Source organism: Polypterus senegalus, chromosome 9, assembly GCF_016835505.1.
Source record: "Polypterus senegalus isolate Bchr_013 chromosome 9, ASM1683550v1, whole genome shotgun sequence".
NCBI classification, from domain to species: Eukaryota; Metazoa; Chordata; class Cladistia; order Polypteriformes; family Polypteridae; genus Polypterus; species Polypterus senegalus.
The window spans coordinates 88,577,254-88,596,985 of record NC_053162.1 but is presented as its reverse complement, the minus strand read 5'-3'; the positions used below and the strand labels follow the sequence as shown (position 1 = coordinate 88,596,985).

General features: G+C 37.5%; 1 protein-coding gene across 2 annotated transcripts in view; it reads right to left on the bottom strand.

Moving 5' to 3' along the window:
• adat1 (adenosine deaminase tRNA specific 1) overlaps positions 1-18,823 on the bottom strand; it is a 40,948-nt gene extending 22,125 nt beyond the window's left edge. Inside the window, exons 1-8 of one of the 2 annotated variants that reach the window (XM_039763425.1) lie at positions 18,765-18,823; positions 18,106-18,314; positions 12,828-12,896; positions 12,449-12,503; positions 7,259-7,389; positions 5,874-6,435; positions 3,896-4,041; positions 2,687-2,786 (exon numbers count right to left, since the gene is read on the bottom strand). In XM_039763425.1, the coding sequence (XP_039619359.1) occupies positions 2,687-2,786; positions 3,896-4,041; positions 5,874-6,435; positions 7,259-7,389; positions 12,449-12,503; positions 12,828-12,896; positions 18,106-18,256 (1,214 nt within the window). In that variant the 5' untranslated portion in view covers positions 18,257-18,314; positions 18,765-18,823. Of the gene's footprint in view, positions 1-2,686; positions 2,787-3,895; positions 4,042-5,873; positions 6,436-7,258; positions 7,390-12,448; positions 12,504-12,827; positions 12,897-18,105; positions 18,315-18,653 lie in introns of both variants that reach the window. The other variant, XM_039763426.1, reaches the window with a different exon arrangement.
• Between the last annotated feature and the right edge of the window lie 909 nt (positions 18,824-19,732).

The window sequence follows — 19,732 nt, the reverse complement described above, 5'->3', positions numbered from 1 at the left end:
TTTTGCAAGCCACTGTATGTATGTATATATATATATATTGAAATAGTTTTACTGTGAAATAATGCAAAGAGTACGCGACACGTGTTTTGCCCTAATTTTAGGGTCTTCAGGCATACATACTCAGTGCACCCCCTCGGGCTTCGCAGCGGAGAAGTAGTGTGCTGTTAAAGAAGTTATGAAAAAGAAAAGGGAACATTTTAAAAATAACGTAACATGATTGTCAATATACAGTAATTGTTTTGTGAGTGTTATGAGTGTTGCTGTCATCAGGGATTTGATTATCATTATTTCTTTCAATCAGGTTCGTATTTCTAGGATGTGTTGTGTTCAAGTTACATTCCGTGTTTGTCAATCGTTGTAAAGATGACAGGTTTCATTCATCGAATCGTTTCTTACTGCATCAATAAACAGCTCGTCTTCCTCTTTATCTGAGACCTGACACACTGCATGCACAGGTTTTTTTTTACACTGTCTTCCTTTAGCGGGAACATTGACTTTTTCCACCGTGTGCTTTGTTTCCGCAGTAGTTGCACTTATGATATGCTTGTATGTGTCAGACGCTTCATATTTTTTTTGCTGCCTTCTCAATTGTGTAATTTGGTTTTTTGGTCAGCACTCTTTGGAACTGTTGCTTTTTGTCTGTGCACTGCGTCAGTTCACGTGAGCCACTCGGTGTACATGCATCGAAGGTTCCCAGCTGTGCTGGTGCCATCTTGTGCGATGTCCACGACTGTATTTAATGTTAGCTAAGACCCGGCACTGAAAACTTTCTCTCGCAGTTTCGATGAGTTTGTGCCAAACACCACCCTGACCATCTCATCTTCCTCTGCATAAGCACAGTCCTTCACCCGTGAATATTTAGTGGCAGTGTTTCTATTGGATTACCGCTGACCGACGGCCTTATATGGGCAGGCACTAAATTACGCCTCCCACGGCCATCGAGCAGACGTCTATTATAGTATATGGACGAAAGAATAGGTTCCAGTTATGACCATTAAGCGTAGAATTTCAAAATGAAACCTGCCCAACTTTTGTAAGTAAGCTGTAAGGAATGAGCCTGCCAAATTTTAGCCTTCTACCTACACGGGAAGTTGGAGAATTAGTGATGAGTCAGTGAGTGAGTCAGTCAGTCAGTGAGGGCTTTGCCTTTTATTAGTATAGATATGTTATACATGCCATTGTATTGATTGCTGTCCTAATCCACTCAACTGGAGAACTTTTATGTTTTCAGAGAAAGAAAAAAACTACCAATAAAACTGGTTTCAGTACTTTGTTTTGCTGGACACTGACAATGTCCATCAATTATTCTGAAAAAGTAACATAAGAGTCCCCTGAGGCTGTTCTAATTCTACATCAATGGCTTTTATATGTGAGAACACAATTAATAATCATCTAACCCTGACCAAATCAACACGTGTCACATATACAGTACATTGAATGTATACAGGGTCAATCTGTGTGTTCCCTGTAAATTAGATAATTGATCTCTTAGGTTTGTGCAGGATAGAAGCACATTGTAGAAAATGGTCTTCTAGTATAGCAAGTCATCAATTGGAGGTAGCTGTCAGGACATACAGATTCAAAAGAAAGGATGTTTTTGTTGCTATATTATACAATAGCACAAAACAAAATTATACTTTAACAGTTTTTACTTTAATTATTCCAGGTACTGCTAAATTAAAGCAAGCCAAATTAGCATAATATCTATTCTGATCAATATTTACATAATAAATTAAATATTAATCACTTTTATCTATAAAACTTTAACATTTCGATTGTGTAAGAATGTCACATTAGAAAAAGTTGGTGATCTGTATTTTTTCAGTACTGAATATAAAAATACATCCTGGAAAGTACTCAAAAATTACTGTAGTAGAATGTCTGATTATATGGAGTGACTCAAAGGGAAGTTCTGAGACATGCTTTGAAATAAATGAAAACAAATATATAAGAAAATAAATAAAAAAACTTTCATGAAAAAAAGGCAGTGATTGTGGGAAAGATTCATCATGAAATGGTTATGAACTTAAAATCATTCTCATTATTATTTACATTTTGTAGTTTACACTTCCACATTTTTTTACAAAATGCAGATTGGAAGAATACAAATAGCTAAAACAAAAATGCATTACCTATAGTGAAAGAATTGGAGTATCTGTAAAAAATGCAATGAAGAGAAGAGCAATGCTAAGGCATACAGCGCATCCAAGGTTTTTCACAGTGTACAGTATTTGTGTATTGTGCCAAATTTGCTTAGAACTCTGTTAATAAATTATATGGGAAAAGGAAAAAACTAATTCAGTGGAACTTTAAGTGTAAGGTAAATATCAACTTCAGAGAAAAAGGAACCATTAAAACACATTTTTTCTTCATTTATGTAGCACAGCAGTAGATGTTTTCCCTCAGGTGTTTAAAAAAAAAGAAACTCCACAGCAAAAAATACTAATCCCAATTTACTTTTCTTATACATAAACAGCTTCTTAAGTGCAATCCTGTATTCTCTCTATATTATAACTAAAACGCTAAAATTATAAGGCATGATTACAGACTTGAGAGTTTAGAAAATTCATTGTTATTTTCAATTTCAAATCAATTTTATATCCCAAGTGTAATTTTTCTAAAAAATTTCATTCATTTTCATGATGTGCTATGACACAATTTTTGAAAGATGAATCAATTTACTTACCTAGCCTGTGGGGTCCCCACTGCTTTCTTTGTTATTCCCAGTTTATAACCATTTGCTGTTACATCTAATTGTTGAGATGGAATGGCACACCAACTGATAGCTAAAAATGTAACAAAAAGTTAAATTAGATACATCACTTCTATGCCTCTCAACCTTAGTCTATTACACATCTACTAGTATATTCTTAATTACGCAATTTATTGGATTAAAAGGTACAAATCATTAATCAGTAAACCACAAAAACTGTACAAAACACCACACTGTGTTTAAATAAAACTGTTGTTTAATTATTCTGGATTAACTTGGAAAATACATTGTAAAAATGCATGTAAGCTACCATCTAAATCATACTTGTTTTCATATATCATTTTGACCAGCAACATAATTTTTAAGTACATTTTTTTCCTGCATTAAACAATACAGAAGATTGGGCTTTTACAAATGAATATGAAGGTACGGAGGTACTCAGGAAGGAGACATGTTGTTAAGAGAAATTGGGCTTTAATTTTTAAGAAACTATAGAACAAATGCAAGAAAATGCTCAGATACTTCTGTTTTGTCACATATGTAAGTTGGCAGGCCACAAGGACAGAAATGTACATTATCAAAGACCTGAAGATGAAATCTTCATCCTAAGACAAGCTGGGCTCAAAGCCAGAAATCGAATTATTGTGTAACAAAACCCAATTTGCAAACCAAAATCAAAGTCTTAGAGAACCTAGCCAAGAATTTGTCAAACCAGAACGAACCATAGAACAAAAGTTTGCAAAATGTTTCAAGATTTATCCATAAACTTTGACACGGAGTCCCACACAGGATTGGCTTAAGCAGCTGATCACGTCATGTGATATGATTTTCAGGGGGATGTCCTTAGCAACAGATCCCCATTGGTTGCACAAAATGGTGGCACCCATTAAAAAAAAATTCAAAACAAAGGTTAAAAATACTAAAACAAAACAAACCTCTGGTTACAAAACCACAGAAAAAGCCAACAGGACCCAAAGAAAAATGTATTATTTTCAGAGTTAATTAGAGAAAATAGGCTAATGTAACAGTTTATATATCCAAGAAGTTCTTTTGCAAGTGCTCTATCATTCAATCCTGATAAATATATTTTAAAACTGCATTCACTGATGGTTTCATCCACAAAAACAATCTGCCAGCTTTTTTTTTTTTTTAAGAATAAGAATTACAAATAAACTATTGTACCTGAACCACAGGGTGTGATTTTCCCCTTTGAGGAGTTCCAGTTCTTATGAACTAAATGCCGGCTATGCACAAATTCCAGGCATGACTGCTGCAGCAATGTGTTGCCTACACTAAATCCTTGTGGTAAAGATCTAAGGCAAGAACATCTGAAATTTGGAATAACCAAACAAAGATAGTTATAAATATGATAATTCTAATAGGATAAATGAATTTATTGTGATACAATAACAAATATATTTATAAAATGCTGAATTAATCTTTAAACATTACATTTAACAATGAATAGATAGATAGATACAGTGGTGTGAAAAACTATTTGCCCCCTTCCTGATTTCTTATTCTTTTGCATGTTTGTCACACAAAATGTTTCTGATCATCAAACACATTTAACCATTAGTCAAATATAACACAAGTAAACACAAAATGCAGTTTTTAAATGATGGTTTTTATTATTTAGGGAGAAAAAATCCAAACCTACATGGCCCTGTGTGAAAAAGTAATTGCCCCCTGAACCTAATAACTGGTTGGGCCACCCTTAGCAGCAATAACTGCAATCAAGCATTTGCGATAACTTGCAATGAGTCTTTTACAGCGCTCTGGAGGAATTTTGGCCCACTCATCTTTGCAGAATTGTTGTAATTCAGCTTTATTTGAGGGTTTTCTAGCATGAACCGCCTTTTTAAGGTCATGCCATAGCATCTCAATTGGATTCAGGTCAGGACTTTGACTAGGCCACTCCAAAGTCTTCATTTTGTTTTTCTTCAGCCATTCAGAGGTAGATTTGCTGGTGTGTTTTGGGTCATTGTCCTGTTGCAGCACCCAAGATCGCTTCAGCTTGAGTTGACGAACAGATGGCCGGACATTCTCCTTCAGGATTTTTGGTAGACAGTAGAATTCATGGTTCCATCTATCACAGCAAGCCTTCCAGGTCCTGAAGCAGCAAAACAACCCCAGACCATCACACTACCACCACCATATTTTACTGTTGGTATGATGTTCTTTTCTGAAATGCTGTGTTCCTTTTACGCCAGATGTAACGGGACATTTGCCTTCCAAAAGTTCAACTTTTGTCTCATCAGTCCACAAGGTATTTTCCCAAAAGTCTTGGCAATCATGGAGATGTTTCTTAGCAAAATTGAGACGAGCCCTAATGTTCTTTTTGCTTAACAGTGGTTTGCGTCTTGGAAATCTGCCGTGCAGGCCGTTTTTGCCCAGTCTCTTTCTTATGGTGGAGTTGTGAACACTGACCTTAATTGAGGCAAGTGAGGCCTGCAGTTCTTTAGACGTTGTCCTGGGGTCTTTTGTGACCTCTCGGATGAGTCGTCTCTGCGCTCTTGGGGTAATTTTGGTCGGCCGCCACTCCTGGGAAGGTTCACCACTGTTCCATGTTTTTGCCATTTGTGGATAATGGCTCTCATTGTGGTTCGCTGGAGTCCCAAAGCTTTAGAAATGGCTTTATAACCTTTACCAGACTGATAGATCTCAATTACTTCTGTTCTCATTTGTTCCTGATTAGGTTATTTTTTAACAAGGGGGCAATTACTTTTTCACACAAGGCCATATAGGTTTGGATTTTTTTTCTCCCTAAATAATAACAACCATTAATTAAAAACAGTGTTTACTTGTGTTATATTTGACTAATGATTAAATGTGTTTGATGATCAGAAACATTTTGTGTGACAAACATGCAAAAGAATAAGAAATCAGGAAGGGGGCAAATAGTTTTTCACACCACTGTAGGTAGATAGATAGATAGATAGATAGATAGATAGATAGATAGATAGATAGATAGATAGATAGATAGATAGATAATGGGTCGTCTTTAAAAAGAAGTTAAACTTTGGCTTTTAAAAATTTTTTAGTCTATATAGAGAGGACATTTCTAGGTTCTGCCTTTGTGAACAAACCTAAATAATTGCACCATTACAAGAGAAATGCTCACAAAAAGGTACAGACAAATACTTATTTACCTACATACCTGTCAATTAATGCTCTCTTCATGGCTTCATGACTATATGGGCAATGTCCTGTGATTACTGACGCATAATAGATTGGGTCCTGAAGAAAGTGCATGAGCAGTGCGCCTTGACATCCAAGAACATTCCAACGGGCCAGTTTATCACTGCAAGACATAGATAAAGTCTGATCTCCCCGTCCTGGCTTGACTCTCAGCTGGCCCACACAATGAAATTTACACCCTGGCTCCTTTGCATCTTGTTGTCCTCCTGGAACGCATTTTGCTCCAGTCCTGTGAATGTCCTGAGATGAGGGACTAATCTTAAAATTTTCCTCATTCGTAAAAAATGGGTCATGACTTTGCACATTAGACGAATTTTCCTTTCCGTCTGCCTCAAAAGAGATTTTAGAGAGGCAAGACTCTGAATCACTTTTAATCCTTTTAGACAAAGAGCAAACTGCACTTTCATCCACTTTCCTTTTTGTAGCAGAATCTACAACTTCATGAACATCCTCATTTGCTGTGGTCAGATGACATGGCTGATCCTCCGAGTCAAGCATAGGAATTATAGAGGCATCTCCACCTAAAAATAAGGCAGCCACAGACTTTTACACAGACCATATACTCAAAATAAACACAGGACAAAAAGCATCAGATTAAAAAGCAAAAATCATTACAGAGCATGTACTGGCAACACCTTAGCAATGTAACATTATAAAAATGAATTTTACAAATATTGTTCTAGGATACCATAGTGTGTTCTGATTTTAAGGCAACCCTGCTCTATTCACAAAGTAATATGCTGAATTTTAAAAATGTCTGCAGTTAGAGACTTGTCTGGACACAGCTGTAGGTGACATCACCTTCTGTCTGATTTAAAGCAGCTCACAGACACTTTGAGGATGAAAAATAGCCATTTGTTCTATGCAGAATTTGAAGAAAGGAACTTTTTTTGCTAAATGACAGAAGTCTTAACTACTAAACTGAATCATAAATATTCTTCTTTAATTAAAATTCACAGAGATGATCAAGGTAAAAATCCCAAAAACACAGTTAATGTAATAATCTAAATTTTAATGTGAAATCATGAATGGACATACTGTCATAACCCTTCCCACCACCATTAACATCCTCAGTTGTAAAATAATAAATTCTAAAGAGGAAAAGTTGCGCACTAATCTCAATAAAACTTTTATTGACTTATATTGAGAATTTTACAGAGACAGTAGGTAGTCTATGATTACAGTATTTCTTTAGGAATAAGCATCCAAAATGTACTGTAAAAAGGTCACATTTAATTTTAAAAGTAACATTTTTCCAGCAGTACTGTACTTCTAAAACACATTGGTGCAAACGTATTTATATATTCACATGTGAATACTCAAAAGAATGAAACTAAACCTTACATGGTGTGTGGCTTGTAAAGAACACAAAAGTAATTCCAGGCTTCAGCCTCCATTTTCCACTCTTTTCTCCTGGAAAAAATATACTGCGGTCATCTGTTGTAACTGCTAGCTTCAGCTGATGGTACAGGTACCTGCAGTTGAGAATTGAATATATTTTGGCAGTACAACTACAGCTACATCAGGCCATGTTTGAAAGGTTCAGAACAGTAAATGCTGTTATTCTTTAATATACACTTTTTACAACTTAATTCACCCATGCTATTTATATATAAAATAGACCCAATACCCAACCTCAGCATTAACTTACACATTATTCCTATTTTAGTCATTAGAGCAGGGGTGTCAGACTTGGACAGTGGAGGGCCACGATGGTTACAGGCTTTCCTTCAAGCTGCTTTATTATTTAGTAGCCAATTATTGCTGTTAATGGAAAGTACTTCTTTTAATGTAGCTGTCTTGCTTGTAAAGATGCAAAAGCCTTCTTTTTCCTTTTTTCATAACCAGCCAAATAATAAGATAATGTGAAGCAAGCCAACAGAAGATCCACTAACTCAGGAGTCTCAAACTCAATTCTTGAAGGGCCACCACTTTCACTCCAACCAATTTCTTAATTAGTGGCCAATTCTTGGTTTAACTAAATATGTTATTTTCCCACATCATCTTTTCATTTTTTTTTTCTGATAACTCCATCAGAATATTTTGTGTACCACAGCAGATCACAATTTCTCAACCTTCGTTCACTTATTTTTTTTTTTTTTTAATATTTTATTGAAACAGATATTGTATTGCAGGCACAAAGGTACAAAGTAGAACTGGATACCTCTTGGCTCACTTTCAGTTTTATCATTGTTTTCTTGTAGGATTATTAAATAAAGAAACAAGCCAGTGTTATGAATCTGAAAAAGGAGGTCACTTAAAGTTAATGCAAAACAAGTCTGTTCCATTAGCAGCACTAATTAAGTAAATAGCTAGAAGGAAAAACTGCAGCCACTGCGGCGCTCCAGAATTGGAGTTTGATCACACTGTATTAGAGTGTTCTCAGAAATGTGTGGGAAAAGCAATACTGTTGATGTCACAGATAGGGTGGTAAAAAAAAGCATAAAAAATAAGGCTAAATGTTTTAAACAATGTGGTCATTTTATAACATCACAGAGTTCTATAACAATATTGAGGAAATGTATAAAGGCTCCAGAAATATTCAAACTACACTAGAAACCTGCAAAAATTATTGACTGGGAACAATGTATTTGAGGTGATATGAATAATCATGTTATGTTAATATATGCAACATGTAATGAATAAAAAACATACACTTAAAAATGTTGTTTTTCTCACATGTATATCACACAGAAGAAAATGGATTAAAAGAAAGTTTTTATAACATGACATTCTTAATCCTGTTTATTTATTTATGGGCTGCGGTGTGCCTAAACCTATCCCAGCAGCATCAAATGCATGGGTGGAACCAAAACGGACAAAGTGCCAATCCAATGTAGAACCATCTCACACACATACCCTCACATGCAACCTAGACCTTCCAAAAGATAACACAACAATGCAAGTCCAGGGTAAAAAACAATGGGGAGACAGACAGCTGGAAATGCTGGGGCCAGCCCTTAATGACAACACGTCAAACCACGGAGGGCTGGACAAAGCTATGGAGAGGCTACAGATGTCATTTATTACAATAAGGCAACTTGGCACACACATTTTTGGAATGTGAAATGGAAACCAGCACATAAGAGGGGGTAGAGCAGGGGTGCCCAATGCGTCGATCGCGATCAACCGGTAGACCTCCAAGGTAGTGCAGGTAGATCGCGTTGCATTCAAAACGTTAGTCTATCATATATCCTCCCTATGGCATTTGCCACTTGATTGACATACAGGGCGGCCAGTATGAGATCTCTTTCCTTCTAACACACTGGTCGTCATGCACTCACGATCAAACGCACGAGCAACTGCAAAACTCCAGCTGTGATCTAGTTAGCCTTCCAATTTATATCGACTAAAGAAGGGATTTTAAAAAAAATTGTTTGGGGAGGGTATGGGCTGGATGTGGAATTGGAAGAGGATTTTTTTTCTCACAATGTCACAGTCGAAGTGCGTTTGTCTGATCTGTCAATCACTCATTGCTATTCCAAAGAAGGAAAATGTGGAAAGGCACTTTCAAACTGTTCATAAAAACTATGAAACTGACTTCCTTCCGAAAAGCGATCTGGGAAAGAGGAAGGAGAGGGAACCAAAATTGCAGTTAATCAGACAGCCGTCATTTTTCAGCACCTTGATTTGGGGAACATCCAAAATCTCGCGTCACAGCTGGAGACGCAATGGAAGGCGTGTGCGCAACTTGACAGCATATGCTACACAGAGCAGATTGAAAATTGTCTGTCAGACTTTGACAGATGGTTTCAAGACTCAGCTTTACTTGAGCCAATTGCTACATTTAAGTGTTATCCATTTAGGGAAGATGTTGAGGGTGATTCACTCGCATCAGAAATTGCAACACTGTTTCACCTAAAACTCATCTACAGATGAGGATGAGATTTTGACACTACAGGATGACATTCAGCTGGAGTATGGGGATCATGGACAGTTTTGGAACTTACTCACAGATGTGAGAAATGTGCTAAGTCCTTGACTGCATTATTCAGCTCTACTTATTTACGCGAGTCAGCCTTTTCCCCCATGAAGATTATTAAATCCAAATACTGTAGTGACCATAAATGTATTGAATTGTTATTGTGCCATAAGGGTTATTCAGTTATGCAAGGTACGAGAACATATATTTTATGTATAAAGTATACTCAGTATATATATTGTGGTGGAGTGCCGGCATTTTACTCCGGCCCTCACCTCCAGGCCGCCAGGAGGAGCTCTCCCGACAGCAGGATCGTGCCCCGAGTTCCAGCAGGGGCACCAGGTGTCGCTGTAGGGGGGCTCGTAGGCTCTTATGTGCCCTATGACCTGGGAGTGCGTCACAGTCACGTGACAGGAAGAAACGACGGGCTCCCGAGTTGAAGAAAAGGACTATTTACTCTGACCTGGAAGGAATAAGGATTTGTGGACTGTTGGGCAGAAACAACTCCAGGTCAGGGAGTATAAAAGGACCATGGGAACTCCCAGACAACGAGCTGAGTTGGGAGGCAGGGTGGCTAAGCGTCTGGGAGATTGGAGGATTTGTTTATAGTGTATTGTTTATTGGAGTATTTGGGAGTGGAGGGTGCTTTGTGCACTTATTATTATAATAAATATTCATCTTTTGGACTTTTACCTGGTGTCTGACGTGTGGTCTGAGGGTACAAGGGTGCGAGCAAACCCAAATCTGCCACAATATATATACACACACATATATATATACATATACATATATATATATATATATATATATACATATATATGTATATATATATATGTATGTATGTGTATATATATATATATATATATATATATATATATATACACACACATACATACATATATATATACATATATATATGTATGTGTATTTATATATATATATATATATATATACAGTATGTATGTGTATATATATATATATATATGTATGTAATTTTTAATGTAGGTAGATCATTTCGACCTGGTCATTTTAAAAGTAGCTCGCAAGCCGAAAAAGTGTGGGCACCCCTGGGGTAGAGTATGCAAACTCCAGAAAACATCTGACCATGGGATGTGAAACCAAGACACTAGAACTGCCACATAGAAGGGCAAACCATTCCACCACCATTTATAGGCTCATTTCTTTCTGTCTGATATTTAAAAAGAAACGTCTCATGATTTTGAAGTTTTAGATAACGTAGCTTTTAGCAAGATGTAATTCTATTAATTTACTGAATATTTCTAAAAACTTTTAAAGGATGTGCTAATGAGGAACACTGTACAAGGTACCTTTCCCAGAATACATAAAAAAAAAAATCAGCTGCCCGTGTTGTGCTTGTGAAGTTACGATTGGTTTGGTATACTGTACTAATGTTTAGAGTCAAAGCAATACAAAGTAAAGATTCCCATCTGCATCCCATCATGCAAGTACAACATGAATGTTAAAATTTCCAGCTGACAAGTCAGTCGGATATAAAGCTTTAATTTAACCTGTTCAATTAAAATGTGTGCCTCTTCTCGCCACCAAACCCACACCCACCAAACATCACAACAAGTGATGGCTGCACTGCACCTCAAAACATGCTGGACTTAAAGAAAAATATAATTATGAATAATGGGTACAGAGAGCCAGCGTGAAGTAACTTTAGAAAGCTGGATGGATGAACTCACAAGGATCGCAGCTCTAGCACTTTCTGAAGAATGTAGACCTGGAAATCTCCAAGTTATCTAGCAATCACTGTACTTTCTATAATAACCAAGCAACAGACATGTCACCTATCAGTAAAATGGCTGAAATAATCAGAGTGGCATTCCCTGACAACCAGGATAAATGAAAAATGCTTCAAGGGAATTTTACCACATGGTGGAAAAATTAGTACATAAAAAATGAAAAGATTCTAACATACAGTACTTCAGCTTTTGAACATTTTCTGTCCGATATATCAGTATTATTCAGTTTTAATAGATTCCCAGTTGGCTTAAAAAATACTAAACAAATTAAAACAATGAAGACCAGTATGTTGGTGATCTTTGAGCCACTGCAGTAAAATATAAAGTTTTCAATTGGCTACCTTGATCTCACAAAACAAACGAGTCAGTCAAAAGTCTCGTCTGACAGAATAATGCAGTAAAATATGCACGAGCTGGGAATACTAAAAGACAAAATAAAACATCTGTGAAAGTAAAAAGAAAAAAAAACTTCCCTGCTAAGTTTAAAGCATTTTCCAGCTAGCCATCCCACAAAAGCCCATCAACCACCTACCAGATGAGCCGAGCATTTTAAAAACAAACCTTTACTGGTTTTTCTTTACTTTTTTTGAAAGTCACAGAGTAATTAAGCAGCAAATGAGAAAAAATTCTTCTCAGGTACAAAACTAAGTTTTGATTTACTTCTTTTCAGTCACGGTAACACATTGAGATGTTCTATACTGATAGGGTATTTTTATACATAGTTCTTATAAATTTAACTTATCAACCCACAAGGATCGAAGCTATTACATTTTTGATATGCTCTGTACTCATAACATTGTTCTAATTGAAACCGATGGTATTTTGGCACTGATGTATACATACCTGAGAAATCCACGTCTGGCAATTACCTCGGCATGGCTGTCATTCAGTACATCCCCTGTGTTAAAATAAAAACAACACCTCCATTGCCTTGAGGTTTACCTTTCTAGGGAAATCTTGACCAAGTCAAAAGTATCTTTACAACATCCTCGTTAGCTAAGGAAAGAGGATACCACCTACACATAATATTCTTCACAATGGTATACCAGTTTGAATGAGAAAATTTAGACTTTCTGTAGTAAAACAACCATTAACTGACTGAAATGTTAATAAAAATGGATTTACAATTACACTTTCTAATTTTTTATAGAGTATATTCTGTTTAATAAACCAAATGTGAACTAGTTAATGTGGTTACAATTAGTTTTTAAATCAAGCTTACCTTTCTGGCTCATTTTAAGTTGACCGATGCATTTTGTTCCAGTGCCTAAAGAAACAATTTCCTTCGACTCTACAGGATAAAATTAAAAAAAAAAAAACGCTACTTTTATTAAAACAGCAAATTAAGAACTTGGAACTTTCTAACTAAACTGAAACTCAAATTTTCAATTTAAATTTGAATTTTTCAAATGGAAACTTAAATTTATATGATCCACCTGTCCCACAAGATTGCACTAGAGACTTGATGAGTTCTTTGTTACTAACATGCAAACCTTAAATATTCCACGTTTTGGAATCATACTTTTCTTGGTGAAATAACAACTCTTTTCAAAAGAGGAACAGACTGTTTATATCAAGTCGAATACGCTGGTTCGGTAATGAGATATGGACATATTTAAAGATGTGTGGACACATATTGAAGCAACTGAAATGAGGTTTCGCAGATGTGGACAGCACATATGACAAATGAAAAAGTGCTTGATAATGCTGGATCTGCAAGAAACCTGGCAAAAGAAATCAAACAAAGACAGCTTTAATTTTCTGAACATGTAATAAAGCGAAAGAGTATGAAAACAAATTTGTTACTGAAAAAATATAGAGTACCACCACTTTTTTCATATGGTGTAGGACTGAGTACACTCAAGAACATGTGGATGCTGGGGCTCACGGATGATGAATTTTAAACACTGCTGTGTCTAAGGTACAAAAATGTAGTCAAATTTCACTCACATGTATGTCAACCTAAGGAACAGGAGCCTATTAAGAACTTCATTGAAAATTCAAATGGATAGTTTTATACGGTGTCCTCCATAATGTTAGAACAAACACACATTTTCCTTGATTTACCCCTCTGCTCCATAGTTTAAAATCTCAAACAAAGCAATTCAGAAGTGATTCAAGTGCACATTTCAGACTGTAATTTAAGGGTATTTGCATACATTTTGGTCACACTGCGTAGAAATGACAGATTTGTTAATGCCCCTCATTTTAGAGCACCATAACGTTTGGGACAGAGCAATGGCCGGTCTTATTACAGCAGTTGTATTTGGGACTTTATTGCATATAACTGGCATGCAGTGAGTCCTTGAAGTGTGCGATTCATAGACATCACCAAGTGCCGAGTATCTTCTCTGGTGATGCTCTGCCAAGCCTCTAATGCAGTCATCATCAGTCCCTGCTTGTTTTGGAGGCTTCTCCCTTTAAATTTACTCTTCAGCATATGCTCAGATGGATGTAAATCGAATGACTGACTTTTCCATTTTTCAGCTTTGAAAAACTACCGTGTTGCCTTAGCAGTATGTCTGGGATCAGCGTCGTGCCGTCGGATGAAGCACCTCAGAATTCATTTTGCGACTGCTCTCAGCAGTTCCATCATCAATGAAGATAAGTGCGCCAGTACCTGTGGCAGCGATACATGCCTAAGCCGTAACACCCCCACCACCACGTTAAACAGATGAGGTGGTATTTTTTCAATTTTGGGCAGTTCCTTTTCATCGCCACACTTTGTTCTTGCCATCACTCTAATACTGGTTCATTTTTCTCTGCAGGCTCTTTTAAGTACTTTTTCGCAAACTGTAATCTGACCATCCTGTTTATGTGGCAACTAGTGGTCTGAACCTTGCAGTGTGGCCTCTGCATTTCTGTTCATGAAGTCTTCTGCCAATAACAGTCACTTAGACTCCACAACTGCATCCTGAAAACAGTTTCTAATCTGTTGGCCAGGCATTTAGGGCTTTTTCACTACCATAGTGAGGATTCTTCTGTCATCAGCAGTGGCCTACCAGTCCCTTTGCAATTACCGAGCTCACCAGTGCATTCTTCCTTCTTAATGATATTCCAGATTGTGGTTTTAGGTCATCCTACGGTTTTATCGATGTCTCTAATGGTTTAATTCTTGTTTTTCAGCCTCATAATAGCATCTTTGACTTTCATTGGCAAAGATCCTGTCCTCATGTTGAGCAATGGCAACTACAGACTCCAAAGGGTAGAGGTAAGCCAAGGTATCCTACGGCTGCACTAATGAAGCAATGAAACACATCCGAGTAATCACAATGACCTGTGACACCAATTGTCCCAAACATTATGCTGCCCTGAAATGGGGGATCAAGTACAAAAAGTGGTGTCATTTCTATACTCAGCAAAAAAAGAAACGTCCTCTGACTTTCAACTGTTTTTACTTTCAGTAAACTTAATGTGTAAATATTTGTATGAACACTAAAAGAGTCAACACCATAAGACATAAACTAAAAATGTTTCACAATGTGTCCCTGAATGAAGGGAGGCTCAAAATCAAAAGTACCAGTCAGTATCTGGTGTGGCCACCAGCTGCTTGAAGTACTGCAGTGCATCTCCTCCTCATGGACTGGACCAGATTTGTCAGTTCTTGCTGTGAGATGTTACCCCACTCTTCCACCAAGGCACCTGCAAGTTCCTGGACATTTCTGGGGGGAATGGCCCTAGCCCTCACCCTGCGATCCAACAGGTCCCAGACGTGCTCAATTCCTTCGACGATAAACACAAATCCGTCTATCACCCCTGGTGAGACAAAACCGTGACTCATCTGTGAAGAGCACTTTTTGCCACTCCTGTCTGGTCCAGCGAAGGTGGGTTTGTGCCCATAGGCGGCGTTGTTGCTGGTGATGTCTGGTAAGGACCTGCCTTACAACGGGCCTACAAGCCCTCAGTCCAGCCTCTCTCAGCCTATTGCGGACAGTCTGAGCACTGATGGAGGGATTGTGTGTTCCTGGTGTGACTCGGGCAGTTGTTGTGGCCATCCTGTACCTGTCACACAGGTGTGATATTCGAATGTACCGATCCTGTGCAGGTGTTGTTACACGTGGTCTTCCACTGCGAGGATGATCAGCTGTCCTTCCTGTCTCCCTGTAGCGCTGTCTTAGGCGTCTCACAGTGCGGACATGGCAATTTATTGCCCTAGCCACATCAGCAGTCCTCATGCCTCCCTGCAGCATGCCTAATGCACGTTCACGCAGATGAGCAGGGACCCTGGGCATCTTTCTTTGGGTGTTTTTCACAGTCGGTAGACAAGTCTCTTTAGTTTCCTGCGTTTTTAGAACTGTGACCTTAAATGCCTACTTTCTGTAAGCTGTTAAGTTCTTAACGACCATTCCACAGGTGCATGTTAATTAATTGATTATGGTTAATTGAACATGCATGGAAAACATTGTTTAAACCCTTTACAATGAAGATCTGTAAAGTTATTTGGATTTTTAAAACATTATTGTTGAAATACACAGTCCTGAAAAAGGGACGTTTCTTTTTTTGCTGAGTATATATAGCGAAACTGAAATGCATGCAAATAGGATTGAATTCAAATCTGCAATATGCGTTTTAACTACAGCATGTATGAGTTGTTTGATTTGGAATTTTAAACTGCTGAGTAGAGAGTTAAATCAAGGAAAAATTGTGTCATTGTCCCAAACATTATGTAAGGCACTGTATATTGCTAGGTCTAGGTTGTTGTAATTTATTAGAATTTTTCTTATACACTGTGTGCACAATTATTAGGCAAGTGAGTATTTTGACCATATCGTCATTTGTATTTATGTACTCCAACTCTAAGCTGGATTTAAGCATATCAGGTGATGTGTATTTGTGTGGTCTAAGGAGATCAACACCCTATATCAAGGTGTGCAGAATTATTAGGCAGCTTGTTTTCCTCAGGCAAAATGGGCCAAAAAAGAGATTTAACCGACACTAAAAAGTCAAAAATTGTAAAAAGTCTTTCAGGGGGATGCAGCACTCTTGAAATTGCTCAGATTTTGGGGTGTACCACAGAACCATCAAGCATTTTGTTGCAAATAGTCAACAGGTCTACAAGAAACGTGTTTGTGGGAGGAAAAAGACGCAAATTAACTGCCAAAGATTTGAGTAGAATCAAATGTTAAGTTACCAGGAACCCATTATCCTCCAGGGCTGTCATATTCCAGAACTGCAACCTATATAGAGTGCCCAGAAGTACAAGGTATTCAGTGCTCAGAGACATGGCCAAGGTAAGGAAGGCTGAAACCCAACCACCACTGAACAAGACACATCAGTTGGAACTTCAAGACTGGCCAAGAAATATCTGGAGACAGATTTTTCAAATGTTTTATGGACTGAAGAGATGAGAGTGACTCTTGACGGAGCAGATGGATGGGCCCATGGCTTGTAATGGGCACAGACACCAGTAAGATGAAGGTGGGGTACTGGTATGGTCTGGTATTATTAAAGATGAGCTAGTTTGACCTTTTCAGGTTTAAGATAGACTCAAAATCAACTCCCAGACCTACTGCCAGTTTTTAGAAGACAAAGACACTTTATTCAAGTAGTGGTAGAAGAAAAAGTCTGAATCTTTCTAGAAGACCATGATTTTTATGCAGGACATTATATGCACTGAAGTAGTCCACTGTGTGGCTAGCCAGTAAAGGCCTTAAAGATAAAAGAAAATGACATGGCCCCCTTCTTCACCTGACCTTAAGCCCTTCTTAAATGGCAGATGTACGGGAAAGGAAAAGAGAAAACCTCTCTGAACAGAGTCTGGGAGAGGCTGTGGTTGCTGCTGCACAAAAAGTTGTCAACAGATCAGGAAACTGACAGACTCCATGAATGGAAGGCTTATGACTGTTATTGAAAAGAATGATGGCTATATTGATCACTGATTTTTTTTTTTTTTGAAATGTCAGAAATGTTTATAAATTTTGAGTTGTTTATTATTCTCACTTTAACAGAAGAAAACAAATAAGTGAGAGGGAAAAATGTTTGTTTTTCCTTTAGTTGCGTAATAATTCTGCACACTAATAGTTGCCTAGTAATTGTGCACACATACAGTATGTATTCCCCTGAGAATGTTTACACTCACATTTCCTTTGTAAAACATTCAACTTACGGGTTTATTAACATTTTGGATTGATTGATAGCACTGTATTTGTTCCATATTAAAATGAATCCTGAAAAATACAACTTGCTTAATAATTGTGCACACAGTGTATATATCAACCCAAGCAAAGTGTACTGCTAAACAGATCATACAAAAGTACCACCACTTTAAATCCAATGGTGATACTGAATAGTGATCACATATTCAACCTTGAAAGATTAACCAAAATTAGTCAGGCTAAAAATTATTAACCAAGACTAATGGCTTTCACGTTTCATTAGAAGGAAAACTGATGGACAGGCGAAACACACCGCGACTTTGAACAATGCGCTTTGCAGTTTCTCACTTTAAACACATAGCCCTGACGAAAAAGGGAACGCTCGTGTATTTTGCATCCCTTTACCTTGACTAGGAGTGCCGTCTACACTGTCCTGAATCTTCACTACTGCAGCTAACAGAGTCCACTCCCTCCCAGCTTCAGGCATCCCTGTCTTGGGCAGTTTGCAGGCGTAGTGTTCGTAGCACAAGCTAGCGATTTCATCAGCAGTCCACATATTCAGGGGGCACTAACACTCTGCTTGCGCCTTTTTGATTTAAAAGTAAAAAATAACTCTATAAGAAAAGAAAAAAAATTCATGAGAGGTATAGAAATTAAAAAAAAAAAAAAAAACATCACAATTTCATTTACATGCGTCACCCGGTATAATTATGTTCTGTGTATTCATAATTATCCTCATTGTTTGGCGCTTATTGTAAAATGTACACCGCACGTGTCTGCGCAATAAGCAGCCTAATACGAGTACTTAATTATTACTATATAGTACTAAGTAGCAGTACTACCACGAATACATTTACAGCTTAATATGCAGCTGTATTAAAAGATGCCGTGGAAATTACTGTTTACACTTAATACTCGAATTCTACAGTTTGGATTAATTTGGAACCAAGTACCATAAGTTTTGAATGTCTTGCATTGAATTCTATTTAAAATTTTATCAGCGAGAAGGTGCGTGAAAAAAATTAGCTTTCAAAGTAATACAAATCTGGAACACAGAACAGAACCTGAAACAAGTTCTTCGGCTTCTCGCAGGCACACGTCGTCGCATTATGATGACGTAGACGTCAGTGACAGAACCTCTGGACTCTAGTTTATGATGCATTCGGTTAAGACGGGTATTGCTGCAGCACGGTGAAATTAGGTGCACATTTTTACTCCGGTCTACAGCAATATCTGATTGATTCGGTCCGCTAGACTTAGCTAATATAGAGTAAAAATTAACCAAAAGCAAAAAATAAACTATTGAGTAGTATCGCAGATACCTGGATTAAATTAACTGGCAAACTGTGAATAAGATAACACACTGGAAGTGAATAATTAGCCAGCCGAATAAGTAGCTACAAATATGAAAGTAGCTAACTTCAGTCTCGTAGCTAATTCAGTTAGTATTTCCTCCGTGTTTTATGACGTGTGCCGATACTGAGCAGAAGGCAGCAGAGTTGGGTTGCAATGAAAAGAGAGAGATGTGATTTATCTTAGCAAGACTGGGCTTAGTGTTTTTGTTCCTAAAAACGTTCTGTGTTGGTCTTGTTTATTCTTGATGGCAGTGATCAAAAGCGCAAACATTTAGGTTTGCATGTCCTTTGGTGATCTTCAGACTCTGCTGTGCTGCTGATGTATGTCAATGTTTCAGCCATGTCTGCAACAGTCATTAGATCTGGTTCTGTTTAATAAAGCCCACATTTGTGGTCATTTTCAAGTCAGGTGGTTTCCAAAGATGCCACAATGATTATTGTTGTAATTAATTTAGCAGATACATTTGTCCAATGTGACTTACAAAACAAGTTAAAATGCATCCATGAATCATAAGATGATGAAAACATCAAAAGCAACAGAAAACAAGGTAAAAAACTGAGCGGGTAAATTGGGTGCAGTTCGAATAGCTAAAGGGAGATCATTCCACCACCTTGGAGCAAGAACAAACAAGTATTATCCAGTCTTGGCATGTCTGCCAAGAGTAGGAATATCAGCA